This window comes from Takifugu flavidus, chromosome 1 (genome assembly GCF_003711565.1).
Source record: "Takifugu flavidus isolate HTHZ2018 chromosome 1, ASM371156v2, whole genome shotgun sequence".
In the NCBI taxonomy this organism is placed as follows: domain Eukaryota; kingdom Metazoa; phylum Chordata; class Actinopteri; order Tetraodontiformes; family Tetraodontidae; genus Takifugu; species Takifugu flavidus.
This window is the reverse complement of record NC_079520.1, coordinates 26,466,814-26,480,270: the sequence shown is the minus strand read 5'-3', so window position 1 is coordinate 26,480,270 and position 13,457 is coordinate 26,466,814. Positions and strand designations below refer to the sequence as shown.

The window sequence follows — 13,457 nt, the reverse complement described above, 5'->3', positions numbered from 1 at the left end:
CGCACCACGCACAGCAGGGCCTGCCCTAAAGTTCCCCAGGCCCGCCACTAGGGGGCAGTGAAGGTGTTAAAAAAATATGTAAATATATTTTAATAGCATATTTCTGTGGTAATTTCGATTAATTAGTGCATATTCTCAAACAAATTAACATAGAAACCCGATCAATCATCAGGAATCAGTTTTTTTAAACTTTTTTTTTTTCACTTTCTGTAAAAATAAGGTTGACTCGCTTCGTCTACACCATTTATTAAAAACCATTAGTGTTGTGGATTGTGGGTGACGTTCCCGTGAGCCAGTCACGGGAACGTCAGGAACGAGGAGAGATCAGCAGGACCGTCGTCATCATTTCTCTTCGTCTCGTCGGTTCCTCTCGTCACCACAACTGTGGGTTCTCCAGGCGGGAAAAGCCCGGATTCTCTCTGAGCTTCCAGTAAGTCTCGTTGGTGATCCATACGTCCCTCCCGCAGGAATCTGTGGATTTCCTAAAGAGGGAATGTTGCTCTCAGTATATGGACATGAAAGGAACTGGAACAGGAGAAGGAGAAGCTCACTTGAAGAACCGTGGAACGTGGTCTTTGCCCATTTTGCTCAGCTCCTTCCGCCGCTCCCTCTGACGTTCCTCAATCTCATCTTTCTTCTTGTCCGTTTCATCCACCTTCCCCTCCTCCAGCATCCTGAGAGAGAGCAGAGCGTTCCGTCATGGACTGGTTATACTGGGACAGAGGGGATAGATGGGCTGGTTATACTGGGACAGAGGGGATAGATGGGCTGGTTATACTGGGACAGAGAGGAGAGATGGGCTGGTTATACTGGGACAGAGGGGATAGATGGGCTGGTTATACTGGGACAGAGGGGATAGATGGGCTGGTTATACTGGGACAGAGGGGATAGATGGGCTGGTTATACTGGGACAGAGGGGATAGATGGGCTGGTTATACTGGGACAGAGGAGATAGATGGGCTGGTTATACTGGGACAGAGGGGATAGATGGGCTGGTTATACTGGGACAGAGGGGAGAGATGGGCTGGTTATACTGGGACAGAGGAGATAGAGGGCTGGTTATACTGGGACAGAGGAGATAGATGGGCTGGTTATACTGGGACAGAGGGGAGAGATGGGCTGGTTATACTGGGACAGAGGGGAGAGATGGGCTGGTTATACTGGGACAGAGGAGATAGATGGGCTGGTTATACTGGGACAGAGGGGATAGATGGGCTGGTTATACTGGGCCAGAGGGGATAGATGGGCTGGTTATACTGGGACAGAGGAGATAGATGGGCTGGTTATACTGGGACAGAGGGGATAGATGGGCTGGTTATACTGGGACAGAGGAGATAGATGGGCTGGTTATACTGGGACAGAGGGGATAGATGGGCTGGTTATACTGGGCCAGAGGGGATAGATGGGCTGGTTATACTGGGACAGAGGGGATAGATGGGATGGTTATACTGGGACAGAGGGGAGAGATGGACTGGTTATACTGGGGCAGCGATGTTTGGTCCAGGTTTGCTCGTGTGCGTTACCGTTGGTCAGGGCGTAGGCGGGTGTCTGTGGGGGGCAGCAGAGGCTCCAGGTCTGGTGTGAGCTCATTCAGCTCCATGGCGAAGGTGGAGAAGCCGTAGTAGAGCAGGTAATCTTTTGGCTGTGGGTCTGTGGGGGAGGGGGGACAAAAGAGTCAAATATCAAGTTTTAAACAAGCTGAGCGGGTTCTTTTTAAGGCATTGATGATGATGATGATGATGATGATGATGATGATGATGATGATGATGATGATGATGATGATGATGGACTGACTTGGCTTCCAGATACACTTTGGGGTGGGCAGAGTGTCACAGAAGATCCCCTCGTGCCACAGCCCTCCGAAGCGGTGGATGATGCTCCCACTTTGGTCCAGAACCGTCCCCTGGACCTCGTTCTTGTTGCCGTCTGAGCCCCAGTAACGAGACTTCAACAGAACAAAGACGGATCAGCCCAAACCCAGAACGGCACCGCAGGACCGACTACAAAGCTTCCCGGTCAAACAGGAAGTAGGACGCCTCACCTTGACGAAGGTGATCTTGCAGGTGCAAGCGTTGCTCTTCAGGTTGCGGATGGTGACCTCGCCGTAGTGCTCCAGGTAGCGCTGCTGGCTGAGGACGTTGTGGATGCAGGTCACCACCTTGTTCCACTCGTAGTGATCTCCAAACCTGCACGCGCACATTAAATTCAGGTCTCTGCTCATTCGTCGCCATCAAAATGTGTCGCGTTCATAGTTTGCCTCGTCAGAACGACGTTGACCATCCCCGTTGGCAGAATCTCAAGAGATTTCCCCCAGAATTTATTTTTCCACCGTTGGTCTGTTTGGTAAAAAAAACGAAAACATAATAAGACCGTCAATACTGAGAAACTGACTCCCGAAATGAACGTGATCGACGACGGGAGGAGAAAAGTCCGACCTTGCCAGAAAGCGAAGTGGTCGGCTTCCGCGTGACAGGCAGAGATGGGCGGATGGTGACAAACCTGGAAAATTCAAAATTCAATCACACAGATTCCAGGGAGCTCCAGCAGCTGTGGAGGCCTGGAACATCTTCTAGCTCCACATCCTCCTTTTTAATATGTCCCGCGAGGCTCTTTATCAGAGCTTGATATGTGAAGCTTCTCCACATTAATGGTGACTGGCCTTCTTTACACAAACACATTCAGAATATTCATATTTGTTGCTGAATCTTTCTCCTAAACCAACATACAGACTCAGATTTTAGTCAGAAGATCATTTTCAGAGATTATCTGTGATTCCGCCTGGACAGAACAGTCTGAGTATGTTCATCACAACTGTAGTTGTTTTTGCAGGCATGTACATTTCAGGACTACACGTCTGCCCCCTACCGGCCGAAACACGGAATTACTTCTATCCAGGATTTCTTGTCTTCGAAGTTTAGCACTTTGAATCATGTCAGCAATGATGTGTTTTAACACAGGTTTCTGGGGCACCTGCTCACTGATGAAGCGGAAGCCATCTCTGGTGCATTCAAAGGTCTCCCCGAGAACTGGGTTAAAGGGCTTGTAGCGGTTCCTGAAGGTCGCGGAGGCGTAACCAGAAATAGCAAAGGCAGCAATGTAGACCTGTAGGTGTAGCACAAATGCCATTATTCTAAAGTACTACAATCTAAAAACATTAACTTTAAGACAAGCCCGAGCTTGTGACTGTCATTAGTTCAACTTTGTATTTAATTCAGTTTGCAAGAGGATCCCAGTGCCATGAACATCGGCTTCAGGTGATTTCTCATGTGCTTTCCAGCAGGTTTACCATCCTCTGGTAGGGGTCTGCTGTGTTGTTGGCCGTGTCCAACAGCTCGCTGTACTCCAGCTCCTCGCACAGCCTCTGCAGGAGGTTGACGGGCTCGTTAAGGGCGGCGGGCATGGACACCCGAGCCAGGTCTTTACCTGGGGAACAGCAGGTGAAAGCCTCAGAAACGAGCCGGCTGTTAAAGCAAAGGCCAGCGGCGCTCAGCGGGTGCTTGCCTATGTTGTTGTAGAGGATGGCCATGAGGCCTACGTGGCTGTTGTCAGGACAGGGTGACGGCAGCGTCGTTCGCCGGCCCGTGCTCTTCGGAGCGGCGCCAACTGGAACTGTGGGAATGCTAGCGCGGTACTTGCGGGTGACCGAAACTGCAGTCATCAGGGAAGGGAACGAGATGAACACACTTTATTTATTCCAAAATCCTTGAGTCAGAACGTTTAATGCCAGTTATCACTGCCAGGAAAGGCTAAAATGACAAAATCGGGAGTCTAAACGAGATCTGAAACACACGTTTCACCCTCTTCTACACACCGTGTCCCTGCTCTGGCTCCGAGTTGGTGGTGCTTCCGTCACTGAGGCCCGATTCGTCAGACACTTCGGAGGAACTACCACACAGGATGTCATCGCTGGCATCAAAATACTCTGCAGCTGAGTCTGTGACGGAAGGAGGCCCCTGGGAGGAATTACTCACGCCTGAAGGCTGGAGGAGGAGGAGGAGGAGGAGGGCAGACACGATATGAGCAGTGGAATTCCAGAATTCCAGAAGGGAAGCTGTGCCAGAGATTCCAGATGACGGCTTACCTCGGCGGACTGGTGGGTGTTGTTCGCCTCCCAGGCCTCCTGCAGCTTCTGCCTCTCCTGGGACAGCGTTTCGTGCACAGACTTCAGGGAAGCCAGCACTGTTGAGCAGGGAAAGGAAGCGTTACAATCTCACGGGAATTCCTCTTCCCGGAAGTCCTCTTTGCCGTTCGTCTGACCTCGCATGGAGACGCTGCAGATGTCCTGCTGGATTTTCTTGCTGTCGGGGGAGAGCATGGCAGTGGGAAGGGACAGCTGGGAGTAGACGTAGTCGGGGATGGAGGGGACCGAGGCGTGAGACGAGTTGCTCAGGTGACTGGAGGAGAGCTAGCACACAAGATTTGAGTCAACTGATAGATTTTCATACAAACTCTCATATCACTATGACAACCGAGGCCTGTGAATAACACACGCTGACAATGACGCTCGCTAAAGTGTGTAAAATCAAGATTGTTTCGTCCCCTTGTGCCAACTCACCGATTTTGAAATCGCTCGACCGGGCTTCAAATTAGAGAAAGGCCCCAAAATGTTACTGCTCGGTATTTTACAAAAGAAAAGATGGAGCTGTTGAAGCAATGATGACAGTGAGGTTTGAAGGTTCGTACCATTCCGAGGGCCTCCACTCTGGACAGGGTGCGAGAGTGGCCCCAGATTTTCCCCGACTTGGACTTTTTTGGCTTCTCAAGTGAAAGATTCTGTGTCAAAAACCACACACACACACACACACACACACACGAGCATAAGCAGCGATGATGGAAAGTGGGAATTGGTGGGAACTGGTTGCCTGAGTGCACCTGTATGCTGATGATGCGTTTTAAGTCCCCGTTGGTGAAAGCCTGGCCCACCTCCAGGGTTTGAAGGCTCTTGATTAAGCGGTTTAGCTCAGAGAGGTCCAGATGACAGCGGTTCAGCTCTGCTAAGAACACATGTCAAATGTTAAGAATGACTCTCGGAAACCTATATTCCAACTCCGACCCGCTCCGGTGTTTGCCGGACGCGCTGTCTTTACCTTGGGCGCAGGCGTCTGGTTGGTGGCTTTGCTGCAGCCACGCCGAGACCTTTTTATTCACCGCCGCGTTTCCTGAAGGCGGATCTCCCGGAGCCACCGTCAGGTCCGTCAGGCCTGCAGAACTCTGGAGCGGAGACACAGAGTTTGGCTGGAGCTCAGATGGAATCAGCGGTTTTCGCCTTGACTCGATAATCACCAGGTCTCCGTTCCTGTCAGCTAGCCCGCCCGCGGCGCAGTGGCACAGCGCCGTCAGCAGGCCACTGTGGATGTGAGCCGCCTCGTTCCTCTTGTACAAGCGGTGAGCTTGAAGCTTGGTCACCCAGATGTAGAAGAGCTCGTGGCTTTTGGCCTGAGACGGACAAACATTTTTACATGTGGGAATATTTATTCAGCTGTTTGGACACTGGCGGAGACGCGTTTACCTTCATGTGATAGAGAATATCGCCCGCGTCCAGATCGATGCGATACGACTTCTTGTTGACAGCCATTACCGCGTGGCTAACATCCAGGGAACCCTGGACTCTTCCCCTGAGCACCTGCAGTAGAAAAAATTAGGGTTTTTAAAAAACTGGCAGGTGAAAGTTCCTGCTGTGAAACATCCGATTGGCTTACATCCTGTTGACTCTTGGAGTAGCGCAGGATGCCGGCCTCCAAGACAAAGTATCGCTGAAAGAGGCGAAATATGGTCCTGAAGTCTTAATCAGACGGAGGGGGTGGATGGACGGAGGGATGTCTCACCTTGTGCCATCCTTTCAGTGGCCACTTCCTCCTCTTGAGGAGGTATCCTTCACAGATTCCCGGAGTGGTCATGTCATGAGGGCTCTCTCCTCCGGGGTGCACCTCCGCCTGCAGGTCGTCGATCACTTCCCAGTCTTTGATAAGCTGATCAGGGAAAAGCCATTTGGATTAAACCCCCTCTGCCCTCTGACCTCTTCCCACACCAACCTCTGACCTGTCGGGAGTGAGGCGAGGACAGGGTGCTGCTGCTGCGAGAGTGAGGTGGCTTCCACGTGGGCGAGGCCTTCTCCAGACCGCTGGCCAGCGACTGGCTGCGGTTGAGCGGGGAGCCGCACGCGTCCATCTCAGGCTGCAGACGTAAGACCCGCCGCCACGTCCTTGCTGCTTGTCAGTGGGACGAGGCGAGAAGAAGACAACAACCCCTGAAAGCAAGTTTTATTCGCATGCATCAACCACAAGAACATGACAAAACTCTCGCGTTCGGCGTTAAAATAACCATCAAACGTGTGTCAAAGCAGCTAAACTTGGCTGCGTGTGGGACGAAAGGCCGGGAAAGCAAAAAGAAGAGTTAAAGAGGCTCAAGGGTGCAGGAGATCAGATCCGACTCTAATCCAGTTACCTAAAGCAGGCGACAGCTGAGCTCTTTGTTCATGTGATGCTGATAAAGTCACACAGGAAGAAACGTTTGTCCCAAAATCCTGAAACCTGACAGCAGTTTAGGCCAGAATACGCCTACTGCTGCTTAAACGTCTACTTTTACAGCAGTTGACGGGTTTATTATTATTATTATTATTATTATTATTATTATTGCCGTGGTTGGGATCATTACAGATGTACCGTCTTTCTTTGAAACTCTGTGTCATGGATTCATCTGTTAATCTCAGAGATTCCGAACGCAACGGGAGCTCGAAAAACTCTTAAATCAATCAGACGTTGGGTTCATCTCAGTTTCCATCGGAGGCCTCGAACCAGAACACACGACCGAATGATTAAATGATGTAACGGCGGCCGCACGTGACGCCATCAAAACGGCCCGCGGGGAGCGGATTACCAACCTCTGCCTAATTGGTTTTCCAGGGATGTTTTTAGCTGCTCGTCATCAAGAAACACACTCAAAGGGCAGCAGAGGCACCACTTCAAACCACGTGTAGTTCCTTACCAAGACATTTAAAGAGGAAATGAAGAGTAACCAGCTTTAGGAGCAACAATAATCGGGAGTTTATTTAACCTTTTCGTGCCTTTCTTACAACTGGACCACATATTCTTGGCCAAAGTCACGTTTGCATCATTTAAAAACAAAAAAATACCCAAAAAAGCTACTTTTTCCACACTGCCACAAAAGCAACAATCAAGAAGGTCAATAAAGATTAATTAATTAGTCGGATTAATGTCTGATTTGTTCCAAACTAGTTGTGTTTCTTTTAACAGATCTGTCAGAGCGCCAAGTCTTGAGTCTGATCCCATTTTAATGTTTGTCCCCACATGCTAAATTCCTGTTTCCTGGGCAACGTAATCCAAGCAAATAACATCAACACTTTTCATTTACAGAATTTAGGATTTATTCTAAATAAATTCAAGCGTTTGAATAAATTAAATTAATAAATTCAAGATGTTAGATGTCAGAGTCCTGACTATTTAAATATTGTGTGTGGAGGTTTTTTCTGTTTTTTTCACTTCCAACACAATCGAAATTGTCAGATTTTATAGAATAATTTATTTGTCTGAGGCCAAACCTGTTACGCACGGATGGTGCTCAATAATGGAATCCAAAAAAACAAAACACAGGTCATCCCCAATGAAAGTCACAATAGAGGAGGAGGAGGATGATGATGATGATGATGATGATGATGATGATGATGATGATGATGATGATCTTGTGCTACAGAGATTATGACAGCTGTAATCTGGAATAAAGCCTACACATCTGTCATCTGCATGGGGGCTGTCAGAGGTAAATGGGGGGGTGTCTGTCAAAGCAGCTGCATTATTCAGAAACATGTCGATCAAAACGACTGTTTATTGATAAATGTAGATCAATAAAAAGGTATCTGTGAGCAGTGTTTGTTAATATAATCCAAAATTCGGAAATAAACCGATTATGGAAAAGAAACTGGACAACATATATAGGAATCCTGTTTTAATTCGACTCTCAATCATTTAATTAGATGGCACAAATCATTTTTTTTTAAGTGTTTCGGGACATTTTCATCCTTCCAACGATTCGAGCAGGAAGCATTTCCAGCATTTCCATCTTTGATAAAATTCATTATTTATGGATTTATGGATTATTACATGGATTTCGCACCTCCGTCTGACGTCACAGTCTCTGTGACCATAAAAGAAATCGAGGCCTGCTGGATTTACTTATATTTACTTTTATTTACGTGTGAACAGAGATAAACCACCGACACAAATTCCAGACTAAAATATTCCGATTGGATCCGCAGTGAAGTTAAAAACGTCCAGTTTGAAAGGTTAAAGTTAAGCGTTCAGCAGCGGAAGCTTACCTGAAATTAACCTTCATCGTCGGTGGTCTGTCCCGCTGCTCCGGGCTCGATCAAATCCCGCTACAGTCTCATTTGGGGTTGGAGAAATGCGAGCAAAAAAACAAGGATCTCCATGGAGATTCCCGTCCACCGGGGAAACAAGTCAAGCAGACTGTCACCTCCACAGATAAGCGTTAATTCTAATCTGGACCCGTCCTGCCCCGAGTGTCACACCAGCTCGCTCCAAATCCCGCGGAGAGCCGTGCGTCCTGGGCAGCGCGCCGTGCGCAACGTGTCCTGACCTTATCCGCATTAGCTGGAATTACAGCGGGCATGGAGTCGGGATGTAGCAGAGAGTAAACCTGGAAAACCTCCATTCTACACGCCCACTTCGCGAGGTTGGAAGCGCGACGGCGACATTTTCCAACTAGCCAGACTCTAATTTTAGACGGTTTTATGGCGATAGTTTAGTCTTTAAACACCCTTTCCATTGCTTATCTAAATCGGACCATGTGCTGTTCGGGTGAGTGCGGTTCTGTCAGAAAGACTGACCCAGATTAACATGCTGTAATCTGCAGATTAAGTATCAGGATCTGCACTCCTGTTTATTTTGGCATAATTAGTTTTCACCATGCCAACAACGCTGCCGGACACCTGATTTAGGACCTGAGAATTTTACAGTTACATGCTGCATTGAAGACTAAAACCCACAAATGAGACAGACCATCAGATTATACATGTGTTTATGTCTTTAGACGCAGACGCTGAGATATTTCCTGCACTCTCCAAAGACGCCTGAAACAGTCTGCAGACAACTTCACTCCCGGGTGGATGCCTGCTGTCTCGCTCAGCCCGTATGGATCCGGTCACTTTATCACAGTTCTAAAATGACGGGTATCCAGGCGGCTGGGAATCGGAGCAGTCCTTGCGTAGCCCTCTGAAGCTCTACGTGGCTTCCTCCGCTGAAGCGGCTCCCTCCTTGTGGCCGTCTGAGGTCGCCTCCTGCTTGACGTGCTGCTGCAGCAGCGCAGACAGTCGGTTGGGGTGGTGCTGTAGCATGGAGGCTGTACGGGAGGTCAGCATTGTCAGCCCGCTGACCAGCTCGCCCTGGACAACAGTGTGCGAGGGCAGTTTGGCGTAGCTCATCACGCCCTGAACGCTCAGCAGTGTGCCGTCTATACAGGCGCCTGTGCGGGACAGAAAACCAGGTCGTGAAGAACAACCGGGGAGCCGCTGTTTTACAAACACACCTTGTTTACGATATTGGCTCTATATGTTAAACATACCCAGCAGCGTTATCTGCGGGGTGGCCCTGAGCGTCGTCAACAGCTCCTTTGCTTTTGCCTCTTTACTGACAATCAGAAGGTTTGGGCCAATGAAGAGAGGAGCCATGTTAGAGTACTCGGTGTCTTTCAAGAAAGATAGCATCACCTACAAAGGAGAAGGAGTAAATTCCCATCCAAACCAACAGCATAGAGGCACAATATTTGGTTGTACCTGGTTGGGAAATAACTTGACAGTGATGCCATGTTTAAAAAGTCTGTGTTTGAGGATGATCATGTCTTCACTTTTACAGGCATTGTTCTGCACCACGGCAATCATTTTACACTCCTGGAATACCTTCTGCACCTCCTTCTTCAGGAATAAAAGAAAGGGGTTTTCCTAGTAGGATAAAGAAGAGAGGTTTCAGTGAATGGTTCCACAAACCAGAATAAAAAGATCCCTTCTACAGCAGATTGTGGCAGTTGCTGTAATTTGTACTGTTCCTAACAGTGATTATATTTAAATTCTGACAAAAGTGCAGACTGATTTCTAGGAAGTCTATTAGGAATCTTGTAGTGGTAATCCTTATGGAAAATATTCAATATCAAAGCACAAAAGGACATAATGCTCGTTGTAATTAAGCAGTGTCTGAAGAAGGATTGGGACTAGATTTGAGTGTAACAACATTCAGTCTGTCAACAAACCTAGAAACAGCAGATCCTACCTCCTTGCAGTCTTCGGTCCGGGGTGAATAAACGCCTGGAGGAATAGGTCGCGCCGGGGGAATGTACTCTGTAACCGCCATGAGCTTCTGTTTCAGGAAATGCATCGGCTTTTTATGGCGGGTCACAGCCTTGGAGCCATGGCGAACAATCTGTGTGAGGGGAAGCCATCCTGGAGGCACAAAGACAGTTCAATACACCAGCCAAACCTCCTGTTTCCGCATCTCTGATTGCTATGCTAACACCAGCCATATAGAATATTCACATCTGTCAACTGTTTCACTATTCAATTAAGTTCGTACAGTTGTGGTTTAAAACGGCGGGCTACATGCTATAAACGCGATATGTACAGAAATGCAGAAAAGACTCTACATTACCCTGTTTTGGTAGTAATTTTACACACAAGGTCGACGCCATGTCTAACCGGAAACCGGCACAGGAAGTGACGACGGTGTGACGTTTAGGCAAAGTCAGGAGAAAACCAACAGAGGCCTTTGGATATTTTAATAATGTTCCACGTATTAATTAGCCTTAAAGCGGACCTAAAGTTGGCCAAATAGAGGCCTTAAAGTTTTTAGAACACTTTTTTCTGCTCATATTTGGTTTATTTAATCAAAACGACCCAGAAGTAATTTTTTACGCATATCCGTACCGCAGATGACGTGAACGCAGCATCGCGTTAGGATCAACACTAAACTGTCGATACCTTAATTTTTTATTTTTTTTTAGAATTACACAGGGTTTCGTTTCAACTTTGCATAATAATTTTACGTAAGGGGGTGTGTGCGCAGTTACGTCAGCGGCATGACCACCATGAGGCGCATACTCAGAGCAAATTTATTTAAGATCAACGGTCCGCTAGATCCAATTCCATTTGCTTCCGGTTTGACTGCGTTTGCAGCGAATTTATGCAGGAGATCAACGAGTGACCACACAGCCATGGACCTGAGTAACATGAGGAAGAAATACAAAGGAGGCGAGGACGTGAGTTGCATGTGCACTTTAACCTCAGAGAAAACCGGTAGCCTGTAAACCATGGATCATGGATAGGTTATTACTGAGGTTCCTCGTTCTTTCTGTGGCATGTTGGTGGTGGGGTTGCGTGTGCGCCGCTGGATAAAGCAAGGTTTTTGGGGGGTTTTTTTACCGTAATTTCTGTCAGACCCTGAAACAGCCCCATACCTCCAGCAGGCTGGATCTTCGTGCAAACACACAAGCTGTGCTCATTTCTCTTTCAGTGCTTTGAGGAGAATCAGCTTGTATCTTTGGATCCAATCAAACAGTTTGGAAATTGGTTTGATCAAGCCACCAAATGCCCTGAAATTGGAGAAGCCAATGCCATGTGCATCGCCACGGCCACCAAGTAGGCATTACAGAACATTAGATTATATTCCATCTCTCCTTGATCTCATGCCTTATTTGTTCCCGTCTGTTCAGGGATGGTCGTCCGTCTGCCCGTATGGTCCTCCTAAAGGGATACAGCGATGAAGGTTTCCGCTTTTTTACAAACTACACCAGCCGAAAGGCATGTGAGTTGGTGAGTGACTTTAGTTTGCATGAACCCTCTGGACTCTTTGCAATAACCAAGGAAACAATACACAGTGACGCTCTAAACACCACCATAGCCGATTCTTTATGGCTCCCAAAACCCCATAATTGTAAAAACTAAAGAACCAGATTGGTTAAAAGAGAAACAGCAGAGAAGACTATTGTCGACCCTTTAACAGCAACCGCCAGGCTGAGGCTGCAGACCAAACCCTCCTGATGACCCCGTGACCTTTGTATCATAAGGAGATTAAATTTACCATCTCGCTCTCTGTCATTTCAATACTTTTCAGTTCAAAAATGCTACATTTCATGTTTTCTCCGACGAAAAGAAAGGCAGTTTGCTTTAAAACCCGTCTCACAGGACAAACTATGAGTAAGCATGTTTGATTGCATCACTACAAACGCACCCCTCCACAGGAGAGCAACCCATTTGCATCGCTGGTCTTCTACTGGGAACCATTAAACCGACAGGTCAGTGTCCTTAACGCACTCACTCGGCTCTTATATTTTAGATATTTGCGCAACGTTGACTGTTACCTGCAGGTTCGGATCGAAGGCAGAGTGGAGCGACTCCCCGTCCACGTGTCCACTGAGTATTTCCACTCCCGGCCAAAGAGCAGCCAGATCGGGGCTGCGGTGAGCCCACAGAGCAGCCCGATCCCCAACAGAGATGTGAGGACAAACCCTCCTCTTTAGCCAGTTTGTCCGTGTGCAGACGAAAGCGTGTGTTCACGTGTGTGTTTACGGTGTGTTTGTGTGTTTTCCCGTCAGCATTAGCACTGAATTAACAGTCGCCTCTCTAAGTGACTCGTCTGTTCCCTCAGTATCTGATACAGAAGAACGCAGAGCTGGAGGACAAGTACAAGGACACGGAGGTGCCCAAACCCGACTACTGGTGAGCTTCACCCTTTAGTCCTCACCTGCAGTGTTTCCACCTGTTGCCACGGTTCTGCTGTCTAAGATACCTAAATTAAACCATTCTGTCTGTGTTTACAGGGGCGGCTACATGGTCAAGCCTTTCCTGATGGAGTTCTGGCAGGGTCAGACCACCAGGCTGCACGACCGCATCGTCTTCACCAGGACGAAGGACGGAGATTCGGAGCTGGGAGAGTTCCAGCACCCTGCAGAGGGAGGCTGGTCGTACCAGAGGCTGGCCCCCTGACGTCAGGGTCAGGGTTACTCTTTGACTGGCCGCAGCCATGTTGGGTGCTTGGGTTCAGGCATCAAACACAACAGTGCAATTAGGTGTAATTTAAATGTCGTGCCAATCACTCGTTGTCTTTTTTTCTTTCTTTTATTCAGTACTGTCTGAAATTAAGCGAGAGTGTTATTTGCACTTTACTGATTGTTTAGATTAATCCGGAATTGTCTCCTGGATTAGATCCTGTAATAAACTTGACTCTGTAACCGTGCGTGTTGTTGCGTTTTTGTCCAGCAGGTGGCAGCAGCGCGCAGTGAAATATTCCACTGACTTTGTCGCCTTTTGCTCAATCAATCTTTATTTATATGGTGTCTGTTACAATCAAAATTGTTCCTAGGAGCTTTACAGGTGCTTTAAATCAATCGACATATCTGGTCATTATTGCAAATGTTATGTGCACGTTTTGTAAATT

The 13,457-nt window shown here is 47.9% G+C and overlaps 3 protein-coding genes across 4 annotated transcripts; 1 reads left to right on the top strand and 2 right to left on the bottom strand.

Annotated features, from left to right (window-relative positions):
* Positions 1-230: 230 nt before the first annotated feature.
* Positions 231-8,875, bottom strand: osbpl7 (oxysterol binding protein-like 7). 2 transcript variants are annotated; one of them, XM_057052073.1, is made up of 22 exons: positions 8,333-8,875; positions 6,040-6,247; positions 5,826-5,969; positions 5,700-5,753; positions 5,510-5,623; positions 5,284-5,436; positions 5,088-5,211; positions 4,873-4,991; positions 4,684-4,773; positions 4,258-4,405; positions 4,082-4,179; positions 3,812-3,980; positions 3,502-3,648; positions 3,287-3,423; positions 2,971-3,102; positions 2,436-2,499; positions 2,258-2,336; positions 2,042-2,186; positions 1,795-1,945; positions 1,524-1,650; positions 552-674; positions 231-482 (listed from the first exon to the last, which is right to left on the bottom strand). In XM_057052073.1, the coding sequence occupies exons 2-22, from the start codon at positions 6,166-6,168 to the stop codon at positions 374-376; spliced, it is 2,556 nt and encodes an 851-aa protein (XP_056908053.1). In that variant the 5' UTR covers positions 6,169-6,247; positions 8,333-8,875; the 3' UTR covers positions 231-373. The 2 variants fall into 2 exon arrangements, with proteins under 2 accessions (XP_056908053.1, XP_056908045.1); XM_057052065.1 differs by having other exon boundaries at positions 5,088-5,436.
* A 162-nt stretch (positions 8,876-9,037) lies between these two features.
* mrpl10 (mitochondrial ribosomal protein L10) lies at positions 9,038-10,790 on the bottom strand. Its single transcript, XM_057052370.1, has 5 exons — positions 10,674-10,790; positions 10,299-10,468; positions 9,809-9,973; positions 9,598-9,742; positions 9,038-9,498 (listed from the first exon to the last, which is right to left on the bottom strand). Exons 1-5 carry the CDS (start codon positions 10,711-10,713, stop codon positions 9,257-9,259), a joined length of 762 nt encoding a protein of 253 aa, XP_056908350.1. The 5' UTR covers positions 10,714-10,790; the 3' UTR covers positions 9,038-9,256.
* pnpo (pyridoxamine 5'-phosphate oxidase) lies at positions 10,750-13,256 on the top strand. The gene is made up of 7 exons (XM_057052356.1): positions 10,750-11,280; positions 11,535-11,659; positions 11,734-11,833; positions 12,262-12,315; positions 12,388-12,516; positions 12,669-12,739; positions 12,841-13,256. The coding sequence occupies exons 1-7, from the start codon at positions 11,101-11,103 to the stop codon at positions 13,004-13,006; spliced, it is 825 nt and encodes a 274-aa protein (XP_056908336.1). The 5' UTR covers positions 10,750-11,100; the 3' UTR covers positions 13,007-13,256.
* The last annotated feature ends 201 nt before the right edge of the window (positions 13,257-13,457 follow it).